The sequence below is a fragment of the Heterodontus francisci genome, chromosome 8, assembly GCF_036365525.1.
Source record: "Heterodontus francisci isolate sHetFra1 chromosome 8, sHetFra1.hap1, whole genome shotgun sequence".
Classification (NCBI taxonomy): domain Eukaryota; kingdom Metazoa; phylum Chordata; class Chondrichthyes; order Heterodontiformes; family Heterodontidae; genus Heterodontus; species Heterodontus francisci.
Genome location: NC_090378.1, coordinates 57376144 through 57393558, shown reverse-complemented (window position 1 = coordinate 57393558; position 17415 = coordinate 57376144). Strand labels below are relative to the sequence as shown.

General features: G+C 38.9%; 1 protein-coding gene across 2 annotated transcripts; it reads right to left on the bottom strand.

Moving 5' to 3' along the window:
• Nucleotides 1–439: 439 nt before the first annotated feature.
• Nucleotides 440–6363, bottom strand: tal1 (T-cell acute lymphocytic leukemia 1). 2 transcript variants are annotated; one of them, XM_068037176.1, is made up of 4 exons: nucleotides 6205–6363; nucleotides 3258–3832; nucleotides 2662–2738; nucleotides 440–2183 (listed from the first exon to the last, which is right to left on the bottom strand). In XM_068037176.1, the coding sequence occupies exons 2-4, from the start codon at nucleotides 3728–3730 to the stop codon at nucleotides 1762–1764; spliced, it is 972 nt and encodes a 323-aa protein (XP_067893277.1). In that variant the 5' UTR covers nucleotides 3731–3832; nucleotides 6205–6363; the 3' UTR covers nucleotides 440–1761. The 2 variants fall into 2 exon arrangements, with proteins under 2 accessions (XP_067893277.1, XP_067893278.1); XM_068037177.1 differs by having other exon boundaries at nucleotides 3258–3815.
• Between the last annotated feature and the right edge of the window lie 11052 nt (nucleotides 6364–17415).

Genomic DNA, 17415 nt, shown 5'->3' with positions numbered 1-17415 from the left:
TGGTAAGTAGGTCTACAGTCTATGTACGTGCACATGGTCTCCCGTGTACAGTAAATTGTGTAGTGTAAGTACATGTAGCTGTCCCGATTCTAAGGTGGGTATAAATGTGACTATATGCAAGTATTCTCTAATTTTTTACTAATGTGTACAATGCATGTATTATCCAATAGAGAACATGAGTTATACTTCCATCTTTATACGTGTTCCGTAACATATAATGTAGTTAAGACTATCAGTAGATCCTGATCTGTTCCTCAGTATCTGATTACAATTTTTATATATCAATATCTCAGAAACATCTAAGACTCCAAATTAAAAATGTCTTTTAATTCGTGAGCTGGATTATCGTACGTAATCATTTCCTTATTTGTTCCAAGTCACCTTTCGTAATTGCACTGAGAAATATGAGTGTAAGCTATGTTTTGGGGAGACTGTTCAGTTAAATTGTATACAATTTATTAAAAGTAAATTCTTGGTAATATAACATTGCATATATTTTACAACAATACGTGATATACATACTGCACGCAAACTTTGCAGCCACACTAGGCTTTACAAAGGATAGCCATCGAGAATCACCTTGTCAGAATGTACATTGTAGTAGTTATTTGCTTAAGTTAACAGGTTTCGTTACCCAACTTCTGCAAACGCAGAAAAAAACAATCACATACAAAATGTACTGAAAGTGCAGTGTGAATTATATACTATGGTATTCACAATACATATAGCAGGCAAGAGCGAACGTGGAAAATAAGGAGTGTACCATACCTTTTATACTTTCAAATAAACTAAACACACGTTGTCCATTGAATTATTAAATACATGGTTTTCTTCTCTTTTGCAGAATGTTAAAGTACTTTAGGAAAATGTCACAATTTGTACCCATAAAAATTGCCTGGTGGTTCAATTGTTCCAAAAATCTGAATTATCGAGCACATGGAATAAATAATAATTTGTCCATAAGAAATAGAAAACAAGGACTTGTGAATAGCTGCAACGACTCTCGTTATACGCAGAATGTGGCCCAGTTTTTGACTAAACCAAAAAAATATACAAAATAGTTATCCTCGGAAATGTAAATTTTCAAAGATTTAAACTCTTCTCGTCTTATTAATTTTCAATATAATCAACAATGCAATTGTATTTATGTCTTTTGCCTTCTAATTTAGACAAACTACCTTATCTATTTCTGTCTAAAGTTGCAGTATCCTTTTTCGGGGATCAGAATTGTTATGTAAAATAAAAGTACCTCACTCTCCGACTCAGTGCTTCTTTAACATGTTATTAGTGTGTTCCGCTTGGAGCTCGGCTGCAGTGCACAGACTGATGATTAAATATGTAGTTAAAAGGAAAGTTAGCATGCAATTCACTGGAAAAGGAATGCTACAGCTTTAAAGAAATAAATCTTGGTCCTCTTAGATTCTCCGTTACAAAATCGTGTTTTTTAAATCCATAAACGGCGCTCGAAGCTTGAAAGGTTGAAGCTCGTAAAATATTTACATGTACCTCGATTTTAAGATAAAATTAAATTCTGTCTTTAAACAAGAGTCAGTGATAAAAATCCGATAAGACTTTTAGAATTAAATCCAGAAGGACAGAAGTTTAGTATTAATGTGTACCTGAAAATGTTAAGAGATACAGAAAATGGAAAGAAAATAAAACGCTGATAGAAATTCAGCAGTCAGTGGTAAAACAGTCTGTGTTCCTTTAGCTGCAATTTTCCATTCTCCCTGTCGCATCATTTTTCTTTTTGCAAGGATATCACCGTTGTCCATTGACATCTGGAGGAAGTATGGACTGACGGTGGTTTCCATGTCGTGACTCGAGATGATCGTGTTCTTCGCTTAGACTTTCCGGGCTTCCGGTTCCATCGAAACAGCTTCCACAGCTCGAGTCTGGAGACATCTCCTGGATGTCATCGCTAGCCAGCCTGGTACTGTCCGCCTCTTTGATCTGTAACCCTCGCTGCTCGCCCTCCTGCTCTTGATCGCTCAGCAGTTTGGCCAAGAAATTGATATATTTCATGGCCAAGCGCAGGATCTCGTTCTTGCTCAGTTTCTTGTCGGGCGGGTGGGTCGGGATCAGTTTGCGAAGTTCTGCGAAGGCCCCGTTGACATTTTGCTGCCGCCACCTCTCCCTGCTGTTTGTGAAGATCCTGCGGACAACTTTAGGCTGGGAGCCACCTAATAGTAAAAATGAAACCAGCCGTGGTTTTGGTCAATTGTACCTCTTAAACACGTAAAAATAATGATTGTGGAGAAGTAATATAAACTTTACAAAAAGGTGTACAAGGAGAGGGATACATCGTGTTTGTGTGCGCGCGCGCATGCCCGCGTGCCTATTCCTGTACGCCTGCCTGTGCTTACACATGTATATAAATACATAGTCAAAACATGCATGTAGAAAGACCTGTTGAAACACAGCACAAATAAGGAAATAAAATAGGCTTTCATTGTGAGAAAGATTTCAGATAGCTTTTTATGAATGCACTTATTTATCCCTGTGCTTTACTCTATATGTCACTAACCATGTGTCTTGCAGTCTGGTTTTCAACACGCTTCCTTACGTAGTTTTAGCTTGTTATTTGACAATTGCATCAATACTCGAGCGGCGCTGTCTACGGGTTAAGATGTGGTTAATTCTAAGGCTGATTGTGCATACCGGTAGTGACTTCCACGTCGTAAGGAATTGGCCTTTTCACTCTGTTACTGGAGAACATGTTGAAGGGTTCTGGATCACTGATGCAGCCATTGTAACAAGAAAGAAAGATTTGTGATGAAAATCGGAATCCTAGATTACTGCTCGACACTGTTCAACACTCATAATGGCTTTAAAAGAGTTAAATATTCTGAATGGCAAAAATCTTATGACATAAGTTATTCCTTAGCTTAAATTATTAAGAAATTATCAAGCAATAATTATCAAGAAAGCAAAAATAGCGAATATCTCTCAGTATGAAGGCACTGCATTGATTTGTTCAGTGGCAATGTCACGTTTTGTTATTTTGAATGGACATTAAAGTTCATTACATATTTTATCAATCATAGATCATTTGTATTAAATCAAATTGTAATCACTTATTAATCTAGATGCAATCAACAATTTAAATTATTCTTTTTTGAGCCCGAGTCACATCAATTTGCAATCCAATTTTTATCCTGTAACTGTTAAGTTTCTACGAACTATAAAACAAAATAAGAAACTTACAACACAAAGGAGGGTTTTCGGATCCGACTATTTTCTATAATGAGACTGACCTGTTTAAAAGTGGCAGGGTCTGATACTGGGATGTGCTGTTATACAGCATCGCTCTGGCTGCAGGCAGAGGGAGATGAGCTGCCGTTAACTGGACCATCCGATTCTCACTCACTGGGCTCTGAAGGGTCAGAGGCACCGGGGGTCTTGACAACTCGGTGGTCGGTACTGAATGAGTAAACGTGCCTTTCTGATCACTCCCATTTATAGGCTGGACCCCTCTTTGCATCAGGTTTATTACTGGCACTTCCGATAGGGGATCAGGGGAGTCGTGTCTCGTTTCCTTGGAAACCCCATCATTTGACGCAGATTGCTGCTCAGCCTGGAGCTGGTGTCCCTCAGTGGATTGATCTGCAGGCTCGCTCGTGTTTTCCGGTTCCTCTCGGTCTGCTGTATGTCTGGAGAAACCTTTTTGAACAGGACTCAGATCATCGCTGCGATTTTCACCAAGATCCGACCCGACTTTTTCCATCATCGTGTCGAAAAGCAGAAATCTTCACTGCCTTAATTGCGTTATCGTTAGATGTTAAAAGGATGGAGAAATGCTGAAACAACTTCATCTGAAAGAAATATTCCCCTAAGATAAAATAAAAATCTTTAAGGGCACGAAGACTTGGTAATTAAATTATTTGCGCTATTCTCCTGATCTTGGCAGTACATTGATTTAGTTGACAGTTCAATCTTTAATGAAATTTAGGCCCACCTATATATACATAACCATGAATAACACCACCAACCGTGTCATTTAGAAATACATCAAGCGTTTATCGGGTTGTATGTGTATTTAGAAGACTAGTCTAAAATTCACCATCTATTTTCAACACTAAAGAGAATGCAATATAAACATTAATAGATTTTAATTGCAATTTATTTAAAAATGAAAAGGAAACCAGTAGTCAGGTTTGTTTCTGTGTGCAGTGCTGACTGGGCAAAACTCTTAAGCTATGAATGCAAACTCGGTCACTTTGCATAGATGAAAATGTAAACCTGTGATTAATACTATGCACAAGATAGGTTAATACAGTTCTGTGTTTCAATAATCTAAGCACAAAATGCTACAGCATCCTTTCGTGATTTTTTATCTGAAGAAAGCCCGCTAGTTTATTGGTTTCATCCCATTAAGGAAAAGGTAATATTCTCATGACACCTACACAGTATTGTAGATAATATTGAAGACATTGTTAAAACATTTATAAAGCGTCTGTTTTCATTTATGTCACCCTACGGTGCAACTGAAGTCAAAGATATACAACGAGTTATTGGCTGCTCCTATTTGCACTGTGCTGTTGGATCTTGCTGTGCTAAGCTCACTGGGGAACTGGATTCGCTTCTTGTACTCGAGTCGACAGAGGCAGCCTAGCACCTGCAGCATTCCATGCTGTTTATTCTTTTTTATAGAAAAAAAAGCCTCTTGGACGGATTAAGTAGTTCGCAGTTTATGGAAAATCAACCGAGATACTTAAAACAGTTGATCAATTAAGGATTAGGTTTAAACACTCTCTAAATTCTAAAGCTGCAGGGCACGTTATAATCTTTTTTTCAATGAATTGTGTACGAACTCAGAGACGTACATATATTAGAAGATTGAAATTTTACCTTGAGATTACACTGCTATACTGTGCTTAACGCATTTAAAATAAAAAGTTGGTAATGCGGTTTGCAATTCTCTCAGCTTTTAAAATATATCCTCAGAAAAAAATATTTCCTAAAATGTGCCGACAGTTTGGAAATTGAAGTGCGAACTGAGCAACCCCACCTCCATACAATCAATTCCATTGTTTTGCTCACATTAACAAATTTGGAGTCTGTTTATCAAAATAGTGCAAGTTAATGTAAATATCCCGCGCTAAGGAAATATTACCACTTAGTTGCTCCAATAAAAAAAACTATGAACTGTATGGTGAACTATTTTGTGCCCCTTTTAAATTAACGTTCAGAGTAACAGTCCCGGGCTGTGTAACATGTATATAAAGGCAGTCCAACATGAGGCCTTAGCGGATGGAAAAGACAAAATAAACACACGAGGACAATAGGACGAAATGAGGGCAGTTTGAATTCACGTAGGCAGCCAGAACCATCGCTAATGTCTGTATCATTGTCACAATATTTTGCAATTTCTAAAGCATTCGGTTAAAACATTTGGTTTTAAAGTGACCTACCCATACTGTGCATAAAAGTCTGAATCAAAACAATAGCAGATATGTATTGGTCCTTCATTTTGCTCTGAATGCTGCCAAACAGCCTATATTTTGACTGCACTGCAGAAATAAAACATCTTTAAATCAAAATCTCACAACGATGTCCTTAAAATTGCTTTCACCCCTCTAAATAATTTGGTGGACCAAATTCCCAACACTACTCCGAGTGAGTTCATTTCTAGAGGGCAAGTGGTTTCTAAGTTCTGGGAACGAAACTGAGCGAAAGCACTCGGCTAATTTGTATTAAATAATATCTTTAAAGGAGCCAAATAATTTTTTACAAACGGCGCTATTTTTCTGCCGGAAAATATATCTGTTGTTTTCTTCCATAAATTAATTACTATTGAGATGGATTTCTCTCAAAATCTTCAGATGCACAAGATGGCAATTGTGAAAGCTATTGGATCGTATCATTAAAGTAAAGCGTCTCCATCCGTTTCTGTCACTGTGCCGGTATTTCCCTTAGAAAAATCATCTCGATTTACACACATCAAATTAAAATATCATTAGCGATTGTATTATACACAATCCATTAAGCAATTCAAAAATCTCCCCAAAAAGGACTGCTCACTCCTGGGATTATTACAAACAATGCTTGCAGCCATTTCCTTTTTTTATTTATCCCGTTTTTAAAAAGTCCTTTTATATTGCAATTATTTATACTCAATTCGAAATCAGTTATATTTCGGCATTTGAAAGTGCAGAAGAATAAAACACACCCTTAAGAGGTGGCAATTAAAAATCTACTCACCGTCCTTGTTTATTAGAAAAGTGTTAGCAGCCATTTTCAGCCCCCTCCATGGCTGATCTTTGTGCTGTAATAAGTTTTTTGGCAGCTTATGCCTTGGAGAGTGGAGTAGATTTTACATCACGTTCGATTTCCTATTTAGTATGGAGAGCGGAACACTACAGCAATGTGGCCAGGCGAGATAAGAAACCAGCACTGGCCGCCCTGCCCAGATAAGACTGCCAAGCCATTATTTATGAAATGATTCATTATTATTTGGCAATTTTATCGAGGGAAAGCGGAAAAATATTGCATGGATATGCATAGGAATAACTTTGGAACGCAAGGCATAAAAACCTTATATAGGTTTTTTTGTGGCACTAAAAGACACTGCAGAATAGCAAAATGCTCTTGCCTGCCTACCTGAATTGTAATTTATATATTTTTTCTTTGTGGTAATTATTCCATGTTTTCATTAAATTGGAAACACCTACTCAGCCCTTAATTAATTTTAATGACGAAGTCAATGTATCCAGAGGACTGCTCGTTTCTCTCTCTCTATGATAGAACCAAACAAAGCCGCTGTTAAGGAAGGACCTTGAGTAAAATAGTTTCCCATGCTTCCTCGCCAGTTTGAAAATATAGACATTTCCTAGACAGGCATTTTACCATCAGCAGCGTGAAAGTCCGGTATATTTTAAGTCTTAAGAGAAATGATTTTTATCAGGGATGTGATTGCACTACAATAGTCTAGGACAAATTCAAAATTGAGCCTAAGAGGCAAGATGCCTTATCAAAATGTTCTTAAAAGATAGGTACAAAGGCCAATTATTTGATTATATTTTAATTGTCCAAATTGGCTTTTCAGGACTAAAATCATTTCTTATTATTTTGAAAATAATAGCAAGATTGCATTTTTCCATTTAAAATGTATTATAAAATGCATTACCTTTTGCCATTTAGTTTGTGTTATATTGCATCAGATCATTGAATACAATTGAACATTGAAGAACAATTAATTGGTATCACAAGTACAAATTAAATATAATTGAATGCTGAATCCACATGTTAGGCAAACACTGTTAAGACTGTGGATATAACGCTCAGATGCTATATCTTTCCACAATGGAGGAAGGCTGTTTTAGTTAAAGGGCGCCACCCATGGGAGTTTAATCACTGGGTTTAATTTATGCCTTCTTTTTCCCCAATAATAGATTAACTGTAGATGTGTATTTGTAACTCTTGTAATCGTATAAAGGATTGGATTCGATCTGTGTTGTTAAGATTGCCTGGATCAACAGAATATTTTCATGTGCAATTCCTTTCCGATACAAATGATTCACATAGTTATTAACCCTTTGATAATGTCTGCAATGATAACCACATCCTAAAGAAGAATACTTGGCCTTCGTTCCTGCGATGTTCACATTCAGCATATGCGTTCGATAGAATTTAATTCAGGTAAAAAATTGCTGTAAAAATAGAAAAGAAGTGGGAGGTTGTGTTGTGTCTAAAGTCTTTACAACCAGTGCAGTTAATACATTGCACTGTTTTACTGTATTAATCTACCCCGAGTCCCATATCCCCATAAACATGCGGAGACATTCATTATGACCATTAGTGGATAAAAGTAACTTGTCTGTTAAGTTTGTCCACCATATTATTACTATTCATTATTGACCGAAATCTCAACCAATTAAATAGCCAGGTTCAATGGTCTATCTAATAATTTCTGTAGACTAAAGGTAAATGAGACAGTTTAGTACATAACGCAGTACTCCCCCTCCCATCCAGAGCTCTACGACGCCATATCACGCTCTACGACTGATGTCGACTACATTGGAAATTTCATGTTGGTTTATCTGTACATTCATATTTTCTGCATGGGTAACTGAAGCAAAATACAAAATAAGATAGATAGCTGTAAATACAGCTACAGCTTAGCAGGGCTTGTTCCAAAAAGTAATGAATAACTATGAGCTGTAACTGTCTTGAATGTCTGGCAGGGTTTCCTTATCGCAAACAGCTGTATTTGTAATACCCGATGATGCCCGCAAAAACTGCGACCAGAGTTCTAAATACTGCTGAAAATTGGCAATGGTAGTTCGTGTGGTGCGAATGTGCCTGTTTTTGCCTTGTTGTCATTTTGCTGTTAAATTGTCTAGCGGACTGACTTTGGTTGACCATTACAAACATTACAAACTTTGACGCAAACCTGGGCAAAGCAATTTACAACATAAGATCTACCTATTTATAGGTGAGTAAAAGCAACGCGATTTGTAATTATTTACTGCAGATTATGGCATTCATGATTTTAAGGGAGGAACTCTTAAAATCACAACGTTTTCCATTAGATTATGATAAAAGGCGAGAACTCTGGTTTTGGACATTTTGACATTCATTTTTCATGAAGTAAACTCAGGTTGTCCGTAAAATGTTATCATACAAATATACAGATTGAGGGACACATCTAATTTAAACGGCATATATAGTATAGGTATTAGTACGGTGCGCAAGCTCTCATAACTTGCATCTGCAATTCCCTTTTCCAATTAACTGTCAGATTCATATATCCAAAAAGAGCCAGATTGCATTCAGATTGACGAACTGTAGTCAGAGCAGTTTAGAATCTGCCCGCCAACAGTTTGCAGATTTGACACTTGCATAAAACTCATTTGTTTGAGAAAGAAATCATGTTAGGGTTGAAATATCTGTAAGAAATCAAATATTAATTTTTATAAGACAGCAAACTAAATCAGGAAATGGGAATAATATTTCGAAATGTTCCACATATTCAAGAAATGATTATTTGTATGTTCTATGTTTGGTCTGCCGGCAAAAGGAAAATATTAATAAAGTTTGTCATTTTTTCTAGACGCAATTCATTCCGCGGTAGAGAAATAAAGACTACCCAACTGACATCATTTTTCACATAGAAAAATGAATTCAGTCCCAAATCGAGTTAGATAATTTTATAGTGACATTTTCCAACGGGAATACTTCCACTGGAAAATGAAGTGCAACTTTTTAAGCCCCTACATGAACATTATTGGATCATTCTCCATAAAATACCTTAAAAATACATTTATAAACCATTTCCTTCACAATCAAGACACAATAACAGAAAACACAAGAAATATGGACAGGGGTAAACTATGGTCCTTGAAACCTGCTGTGCCATTCAATGAGGTCATGGCTGATCTTCTACCTCAGCTACACCTTCCTGTGCTATCCCCATTTCTCTTGATTCCCTTTGTATCAAAAAAAATCTCTCAATTGCTGACTTGAATATACTCAATGACTGAGCATCCACAGTTCTTCGTGGCAGAAATCTGAAAGGTTCACAGCCTTCGAATGAAGAAATTTCTCCTCATCCCAATCCTAAATGGGTGACCCCTTATTGTGAGACTGCGACCACTAATTCCAGATTCTCTAGCCAGAGGAGACTAAATTTGAGGCCATTGCATGGTAATTAAATTGCACATCTTAAAATTGTTGCTTGTTGTACTGGCATGAACATCTTCGCCATTTTGCATTATATTGATCCGGTTTATTATCTGCTGCCTTCAAAGTCTGAACCTTAACTTCCCAGTCACGATCGTAAGAAATTTTATTTGAGCTCTTATGGTCACAATTATCTGATAGCTTTCATTATGTTAATCTTTGAAGCTTGTCCAGGAATTATTTGATCGATAATAAGTTGACCCCACCAAGTAGGGAGGAAATGCTGGACCATCACATGATACACTGAGCAAATTTGATTAGGGAAAGCCTGTTTTACGGAGTTAAACGAGGTAGTAAATATATGACAGATTCACAGGTAATCTAAGATGGAAAATGATGATGATAGATTGACTCAGGTGATATTCTCTAGCCTCTAAGGCTGAAGATCGTAGATTTATGGTTCCACTACAGGACGTGAAATTTGAACCTAGGTTGGTACTTCAACAATAGAGAGGGAGTGCTGCCTTATCAAAGGATTTTGGATGAGGTATTAAACCCAGACCCTGTCTGCCTGCTCAGATGAATATAGACAATCCCATGGCACTATTTGTGAAAGAGCAGTGAATTCTCTTGGTGGCCCAGTCAGCACTCATCCCTCAACCATCACCACCAAAGCAGATTAAGTGCTCACTTACATCATTTGTGCTTGTTGGACCTTGCTCTGTGCAAATTAGTTGCCATTATGGCTAAAAAAAAATGACTTCTCTTGATAAAATAATTCATTGTTTGTGAAACACTTCGGGATGGACTGAGAATGTATATGTCATAACATAGAATTAAATGCTTTTTCCTCAACATTTTCTCCTTTTCTCACTATGATGCAATTCTAAGGGCATCAGTCACCCTATACTATCTTTTCCACGTAGTCATTATTCATGTGTGAACCTCAACAGCAACCTAGGAGACATTACAGGAGACACATTGGCCTCCTTATCTCGAGAGACAATGGGTAAGCGCCTGGAGGTAGTCAGTGGTGTGTGGAGCAGCGCCTGGAGTGGCTATAAAGGCCGATTCTAGAGTGACAGACTCTTCCACAGGCGCTGCAGAAATATTTGTTTGTCGGGGCTGTTACACAGTTGACAGCTGTTACAGGAGACACATACATACTTTCAAAAGGGGTCAATAGATAGTAATTGGGAACAGGGATCCTGATTTATTTTTTCATCAGAATCCCAGGTGACTGAAACCAAATGTGGCACCCAAATTGCTGCCCCAAGCTGAGATAAGTTAATTCAGCATAGACCAGAGATAAAACCTGGAGCTTCCTGGCCTGTAAAGTTCTGCTATCTGTAAATGCTTGATCATGAGGCTTCACTGAACAGCTCAGCTACATGCACTTCTGAAACAATTATGCCAGCATTACTAGCAATGGGCCCTCAGCTAATACAACTTTACACTGAATGAAACCATCACCTAGAAATCTACAGATGTTTTCTCACTAGTCAATCAGTATCACAAAATATCTGTTCCCTAGCCCAAATATATGACATGTATGAAGAAGGGCATATAAAGATCAACTAGTCCATGATGCCTGTCCAATCCTGGCATTGTGTAACTTTGGTAGTCCATCCCCTCACTCCGCCTGCCAAATCCATTTAGCCATGCAATTGTCTGGCAGAGGCAAGAAAAAAAGCTTGACCTAGAAATTGCTGGAGCAGTGGATCTCATGAAAAGTTCCCTGAATTAGATTTTCTTTCATTCCCCCTTCAAATTGTATCATTTCTGTGGCGCAAACTGCTGGAAATGAGAGTTGATAACGGTGTGGGGTTGTCAATGGGGAATCTGCGACTTCACAAATGTTGGGTCTCCTTTACTAATGAAATCAGGAAATGAAACACAGTGAATGACAGAGAAAGACAAGGGGTGAATTAGAGTTATTAACAATACAGAAAGAGAAATAAATTTGGGAAAGGTTAGATTAAGAGAGAGAAAAGAGAGAGAATGGAAAATTAAGAAAAAATTAAAAATGTAAAAACTCTAGAAACAATATACTACCTACAGGAATGAGCCTCTACGGTTTCATCTGTTCCCTTTCTGGGCTTCCAAGAATGAGTTTCATGTCTGGACCATAAATTATGCTATTAATAGGGTCCTTAGGACATAAAATATCAGCCCTAAATGCCTGCGGTGAGATTCATTTGTACTTACGGCACAACTCCAGCAATTTGTTGACATTCATTGGGAGGTTGACAGCAAGTTCCAGTTTTTGCGAGGCTAATGGTGGAGCGGCGCAAATCATCCAGCAATTTGTGGTAATTCGGATTTCATATTACATCTCTTCCTCATCACAAATTGCTGGATTTTGTATTCACTAATAATGCATATGGACACTGTGAACTCATCATTATTTTTCCAACAATTGCTGGACCGCTGGGGGAGAAATTCGTTTGCACAGCACTGCTTCTAGCTACGTAGACTTACATTGATTCCCTAGGGGCAAGCAAGAATGAATCAGTAAATCGACCTCAGTATGTGTAGCACTGTTAAGTTTTGTACATTTCACTGACATAAATCTGTTAATTTATCCAGGATTTATCTATGTGGCAGAGTTTCAGGTTCTGTGGTGAATCTTGTGTGTACATAATTAATATACTTAGTTAAGCTAAAGGTAAATGTAAAGGAAACAGGATTTCAATTTGGTTGTGCAGTCATTCACATTCCATGTGAACTAGCCCCATGAAACTCAGTGAGCTGTGATTTTATGTAAGGCTGACCTGGGAGTGGTGTACTATTCAAATTGGAAATCACAGATACCAATAGTAGCCACCATTATTACCAACACATTTGAGATCAGCTATTTCAGGACCAGCTAATGATTGGACCTGGTAAAGTCCAGTACTATTATCTTTCTAGTCCTTTCGTACCTTAAATCACCTCTGTCCTTAACAGTATAGATGATCTTTCTGGTCTGTATGGCTGAGTAGCAAGCCAAACTGTGTAGTTACCCTTTGAATCATCAGTTTAAACTTCTTCCACCTCAGAATAGTCTGTTTCTAATTAATATCAAATAAAATAGATGCACAGAATATGTTACATTTATAATATTCTGTGGTAAGGAGTGTGAAGTATGAAAATATTACCTGTTATAAAATAGCACAGAGCTTCATCACATGAAATATCAAGTCAGGTTATTTATATACTTAATCTCAGTTTATAAAAATATCTTGGGATTCAGCTATCCATAAAACAATAAAATATAAAACTGCAGAAATTCTGCAAATTTAAAAAATAGTCTGACATATCTTCAACATAGTAAACCTCATAGTTCTTTGTTTCCAGCTTAATTTGGGATGTTTTAGTCGATAATAAAACGATACCATTTAGTCAAAATGTTCAGATGATGGCATAAGAATGAATCTTAAGCTTTATAATTATTGCAATCAGAATGTAATATACTCAGAATACAATGCACAGAATTTCAGCACAACCCACAATATGTGGCTTCTGAACATTTCGAGAGTCTGGACCAATAAAATACATGTTTTCACTGCATTAAAGACATGCAAGCCAATGAGCAAAATGTCCAGATTAAGATCTCATGTCTACACATCCACCCTGAATTAGAGGAACATTGAGGATAAGGTTGTATAATATCTTTATCCCTTATAGCTCTCTAAAAATTGAAAAATTCTGTTTATCTCCCAGCTGGTGCTAATATCTTTTTCAAAAATTAATAAAGTGGAAGTGGTGTTTATACAAATTGGTTCCACCTCGGAGGGAAGAAGTCATCTACCAGTCATTGTCCAGTAAGGAAGTGCAGAGAGCAATGACTTTCATGAAAGCAGGAAAAGCTTGTGATTTTCCAAAGATTTCACCAGACATGTTACGACACAGAATTGTTAAAGTGCAGAAGGAGGCTATTCGGCCCATCGTGCCATTCCCCTGCCTTCTCCCTGTAACTCTGCACATTCTTCCTTTTTACATAACAGTCTAATTTCATTTTGAATGCTTCAATTGAACCTACTTTCACCACACACTCAGGTAGCACATTCCAGATAGTAACCACTTGCTGCGTGAAAACGTTTTGCCTCATGTCTCTTTTGCATCTCTTACCCATTACTTTAAATCTGTACCCTCTCATTCTCAATCCTTGCATAAGTGGGAACAGCTTCTCTATCTAATCAGTCCAGATTCCTCATGATTTTGAATACTTCTATCAAATCTTCTCTCAGCCTTCTCTTCTCCAAGGAAAGCAGTCCTAACTTCTCCAATCTATCTTCGTAACTGAGGTTCCTCATCTCTGGAACCATTCTCATGAATCTTTTCTGTACTCTCTCCAATGCCCTCATATCTTTCCAAAAGTGTGGCAACCAGAACTGGATGCAATACTCTAGCTGAGGCCGAACTAGTGTCTTATATAAACTCAACATAACTTCCTTGCTCGTACTCTATGCCCCTATTAACAAAGCCTAGGATACTGTGTGCTTTATTAACCACTCTCTCAACCTGTCTTGCCACCTTCAATAACTTATGCACATATACACCCAGGTCCCTCTGCTCCTGCATCCCTTTAGAATTGTACCCTTTATTTTATATTGTCTCTACATGTTTTTCCTACCAAAATTAATTATTTCACATTTCTCTGCATTAACTTCATCTGCCACCTATCCGCCCATTCCACCAACTTGTTTATGTCCTTTTGTAGTTCTATGCTATCCTTCTCACAGTTCACAATGCTTCCAAGTTTCGTATCACCCACAAACTTTGAAATTGTGCCCTGTACACCAAGGTCTAGGTCATTAATATATATCAGGAAAAGGAAGGGTCCCAACACTGATCCCTGGGGAACTCCACCTCAAACCTTCCTCTGGCCCAAAAAACATCCATTAACCACTACTCTTTGTTTCCTGTCACTCAGCCAATTCCATATCCATGTTGCTATCATCCCGTTTATTCCATGAGCTATAACTTTGCTCACAAGTCTGTTGTGTGGCATTGTATCAAATGCCTTTTGAAAGTCCATGTACATCACATCAACTGCATTGCCCTCATCAACCCTCTCCGATACCTCCTCAAAAACTCCAACAAGTTAGTTAAACATGATTTTCCCCTAACAAATCCATGCTGGCTTTCTTTAATTAACCTGCATTTGTCCATGTGACTATTAATTTTGTCCCGAATTATTCTTGCTGGAAGTTTCCCCACCACCAAAGTTAAACTGGCTGGGCTGTAGTAGCTGGGCTTATTGGTAAAGACAGATGCAAAGTATTCATTTAATACCTCAGCTATGCCCTCTGCCTCCATGCATAAATCCCCTTTTGGTCCCGAATCAGCCCAACTCCTCCTTTTATCACCCTTTTATTATTTATATGTCTATAGAAAACTTTGGGATTCCCTTTAATGTTAGCTGCGAGTCTCTTTTCATGCTCTCTCTTTGCTTCTTTTATTTGCTTTTTCACTTCCCCTCTGGACATACTATATTCAGCCTGGTTCTCAATAGTATTTTCTACCTGGCATCTTTCATAAGCACAATTTTATTCTTTATCTTAATCTCTACCTCTTGTCATCCAGGGAGCTCTGGATTTGTTTACCCTACCTTTCCCCTTCGAGGGGACATATCTTGACTGTGCCCGAATTATCTCTTCTTTGAAGATAGCCCATTGTTCATCTACTGTTTTTCCTGCCAACCTTTGACTCCAATTTATTCACCCCAGCTCCGTTCTTAATCCATTGAAGTTGGTATTCCCCCAGTTAATTGTCCTTACTCTGGATTGTTCTTTGTACTTTTCCACAGTCAGCCTAAACTTTATTATTTTTTTTATTCATTCATGGGATGTGGGCGTCGCAGGCCAGGCCAGCATTTATTGCCCATCCCTAATTGCCCTTGAACTGAGTGGCTTGCTAGGCCATTTCGAGGGCATGTAAGAGTCAACCACATTGCTGTGGATCTGGAGTCACATGTAGGCCAGACCAGGTAAGGACAGCAGATTTCCTTCCCTAAAGGACATTAGTGAACCAGATGGGTTTTTACAACAATCGACAAGGCTAGGAAGTCTAAACTCCTAAGACTAGTAGCCAACTATTTTTCCCTTGAATCTGAAGAAGCAGAAGCAGTGTTAGAAGCAGACTCTGACAGGGTATTATTAGCAAGATACAATTGGAACAAAGGAAACTTGAATTTGGGGAAAAAGAGTGAGAAAGGCAGGAGAGAGAGAGAGAGAGAGAGAGAGAGAGAAAGAATATTCCAGAAAGAATGCAAAGAATTCAATGATGGGGGAGCCCAGCACATCAGTGCAAAAGACAAGGCTGAAGCATCTGCAACAATCATCAGCCAAAAGTGCCAAGTTGATGATCCATCTCATCCTCATCCTAAGGTCCCCAGCATCACAGATGCCAGACGTCGGCCAATTCAATTCACTTCACGTGATATAAAGAAATGACTGAAGGCACTGGATCCTGCAAAGGCTATGAGCAATATTCCAGCAATAGTACTGAAGACCTGTGCTCCAGAACTTGCCGCGCCCCTAGCCAAGCTGTTCCGGTACAGCTACAATACTGGCATCTACCCGGCAATGTGGAAAATTGCCCAGGTATGTCCTATACACAAAATGTAGGACAAGTCCAACCAAGCCAATTACCGCCCTATCAGTCAACTCTCAATCATCAGTAAAGTGATGGAAGGTGTCATGAGGGGAGGTGGTGGCGTAGTGGCATTGTCACCGGACTAGTAACCCAGAGACCCAGGGTATTGCTCTGGGGACATGGGTTCAAATCCCACCACAACAGAAGGTGGAATTTGAATTTGATTTTAAAAATCTGGAATTAAAAAGCTAATCTAATGATGGCCATGAAACCATTGTCGACTGTTGTAAAAACCCATCTGGTTCACTAATGTCCTTTAGGGGAGGAAATCTGCTGTCCTTACCTGGTCTGGCCTACATGTGATTCCAGACCCACAGCAATGTCGTTGACTCTTACATGCCCTCTGAAATGGCCTAGCAAGCCACTCAGTTGTATCTAACCGCTACAAAGTCAACAAAAAGGAATGAAACCGGACGGACCACCAGCATCGAGCTAGGCACTGGAAATGACAACGGCAAACCCAGCCCTGTCGACCCTGCAAAGTCCTCCTTACTAACATCTGGGGGCTAGTCAAGCAACAGCCTGACGTAGTCATACTCACAGAAACATACCTGACAGACAATGTCCCAGACACTGCCATTACCATCCCTGGGTATGTCCTGTCCCACTGGCAGGACAGACCCAGCAGAGGTGGCGGCACAGTAGTATACAGAGGGAGTTGCCCTGGGAGTCCTCAACATCAACTCTGGACCCCACGAAGTCTCATAGCATCAGGTCAAACATGGGCAAGGAAACCTCCTGCTGATTACCACCTACCACCCTCCCTCAGCTGATGTGTCAGTACTCCTCCATGTTGAACAGCACTTGGAGGAAGCATTGAGGGTGGCAAGGGCACAGAATGCACTCTGTGTGGGGGACTTCAATGTCCATCACCAAGAGAGGCTCGGTAGCACCATTACTGACCGAGTTGGCCGAGTGCTAAAGGATATATCTGCTAGACTGGGTATGTGGCAGGTGGTGAGGGAACCAACACGAGGGGAAAACATACTTGACCTCGTCCTCACCAATCTGCCTGCTGCAGATGCATCTGTCCATGACTGTATTGGTAGGAGTGACCACTGCACAGTTGTTGCGGAGACGAAGTCCCGCCTTCAAATTCAGGATACCCTCCTTCGTGTTGTGTGGCACTACCACCGTGCTAAATGGGAT

Excerpts from the sequence above, each read along its gene's own strand:
- tal1 (XM_068037176.1), bottom strand. The coding sequence starts at position 3,730 with ATGATGGAAAAAGTCGGGTCGGATCTTGGTGAAAATCGCAGCGATGAT. Across the intron at positions 2,739-3,257 it reads ACCCTGCCACTTTTAAACAG|TGATCCAGAACCCTTCAACA; the intron begins GTCAGTCTCATT and ends TGGCTGCATCAG. Across the intron at positions 2,184-2,661 it reads CGACGTGGAAGTCACTACCG|GTGGCTCCCAGCCTAAAGTT; the intron begins GTATGCACAATC and ends TTTTACTATTAG.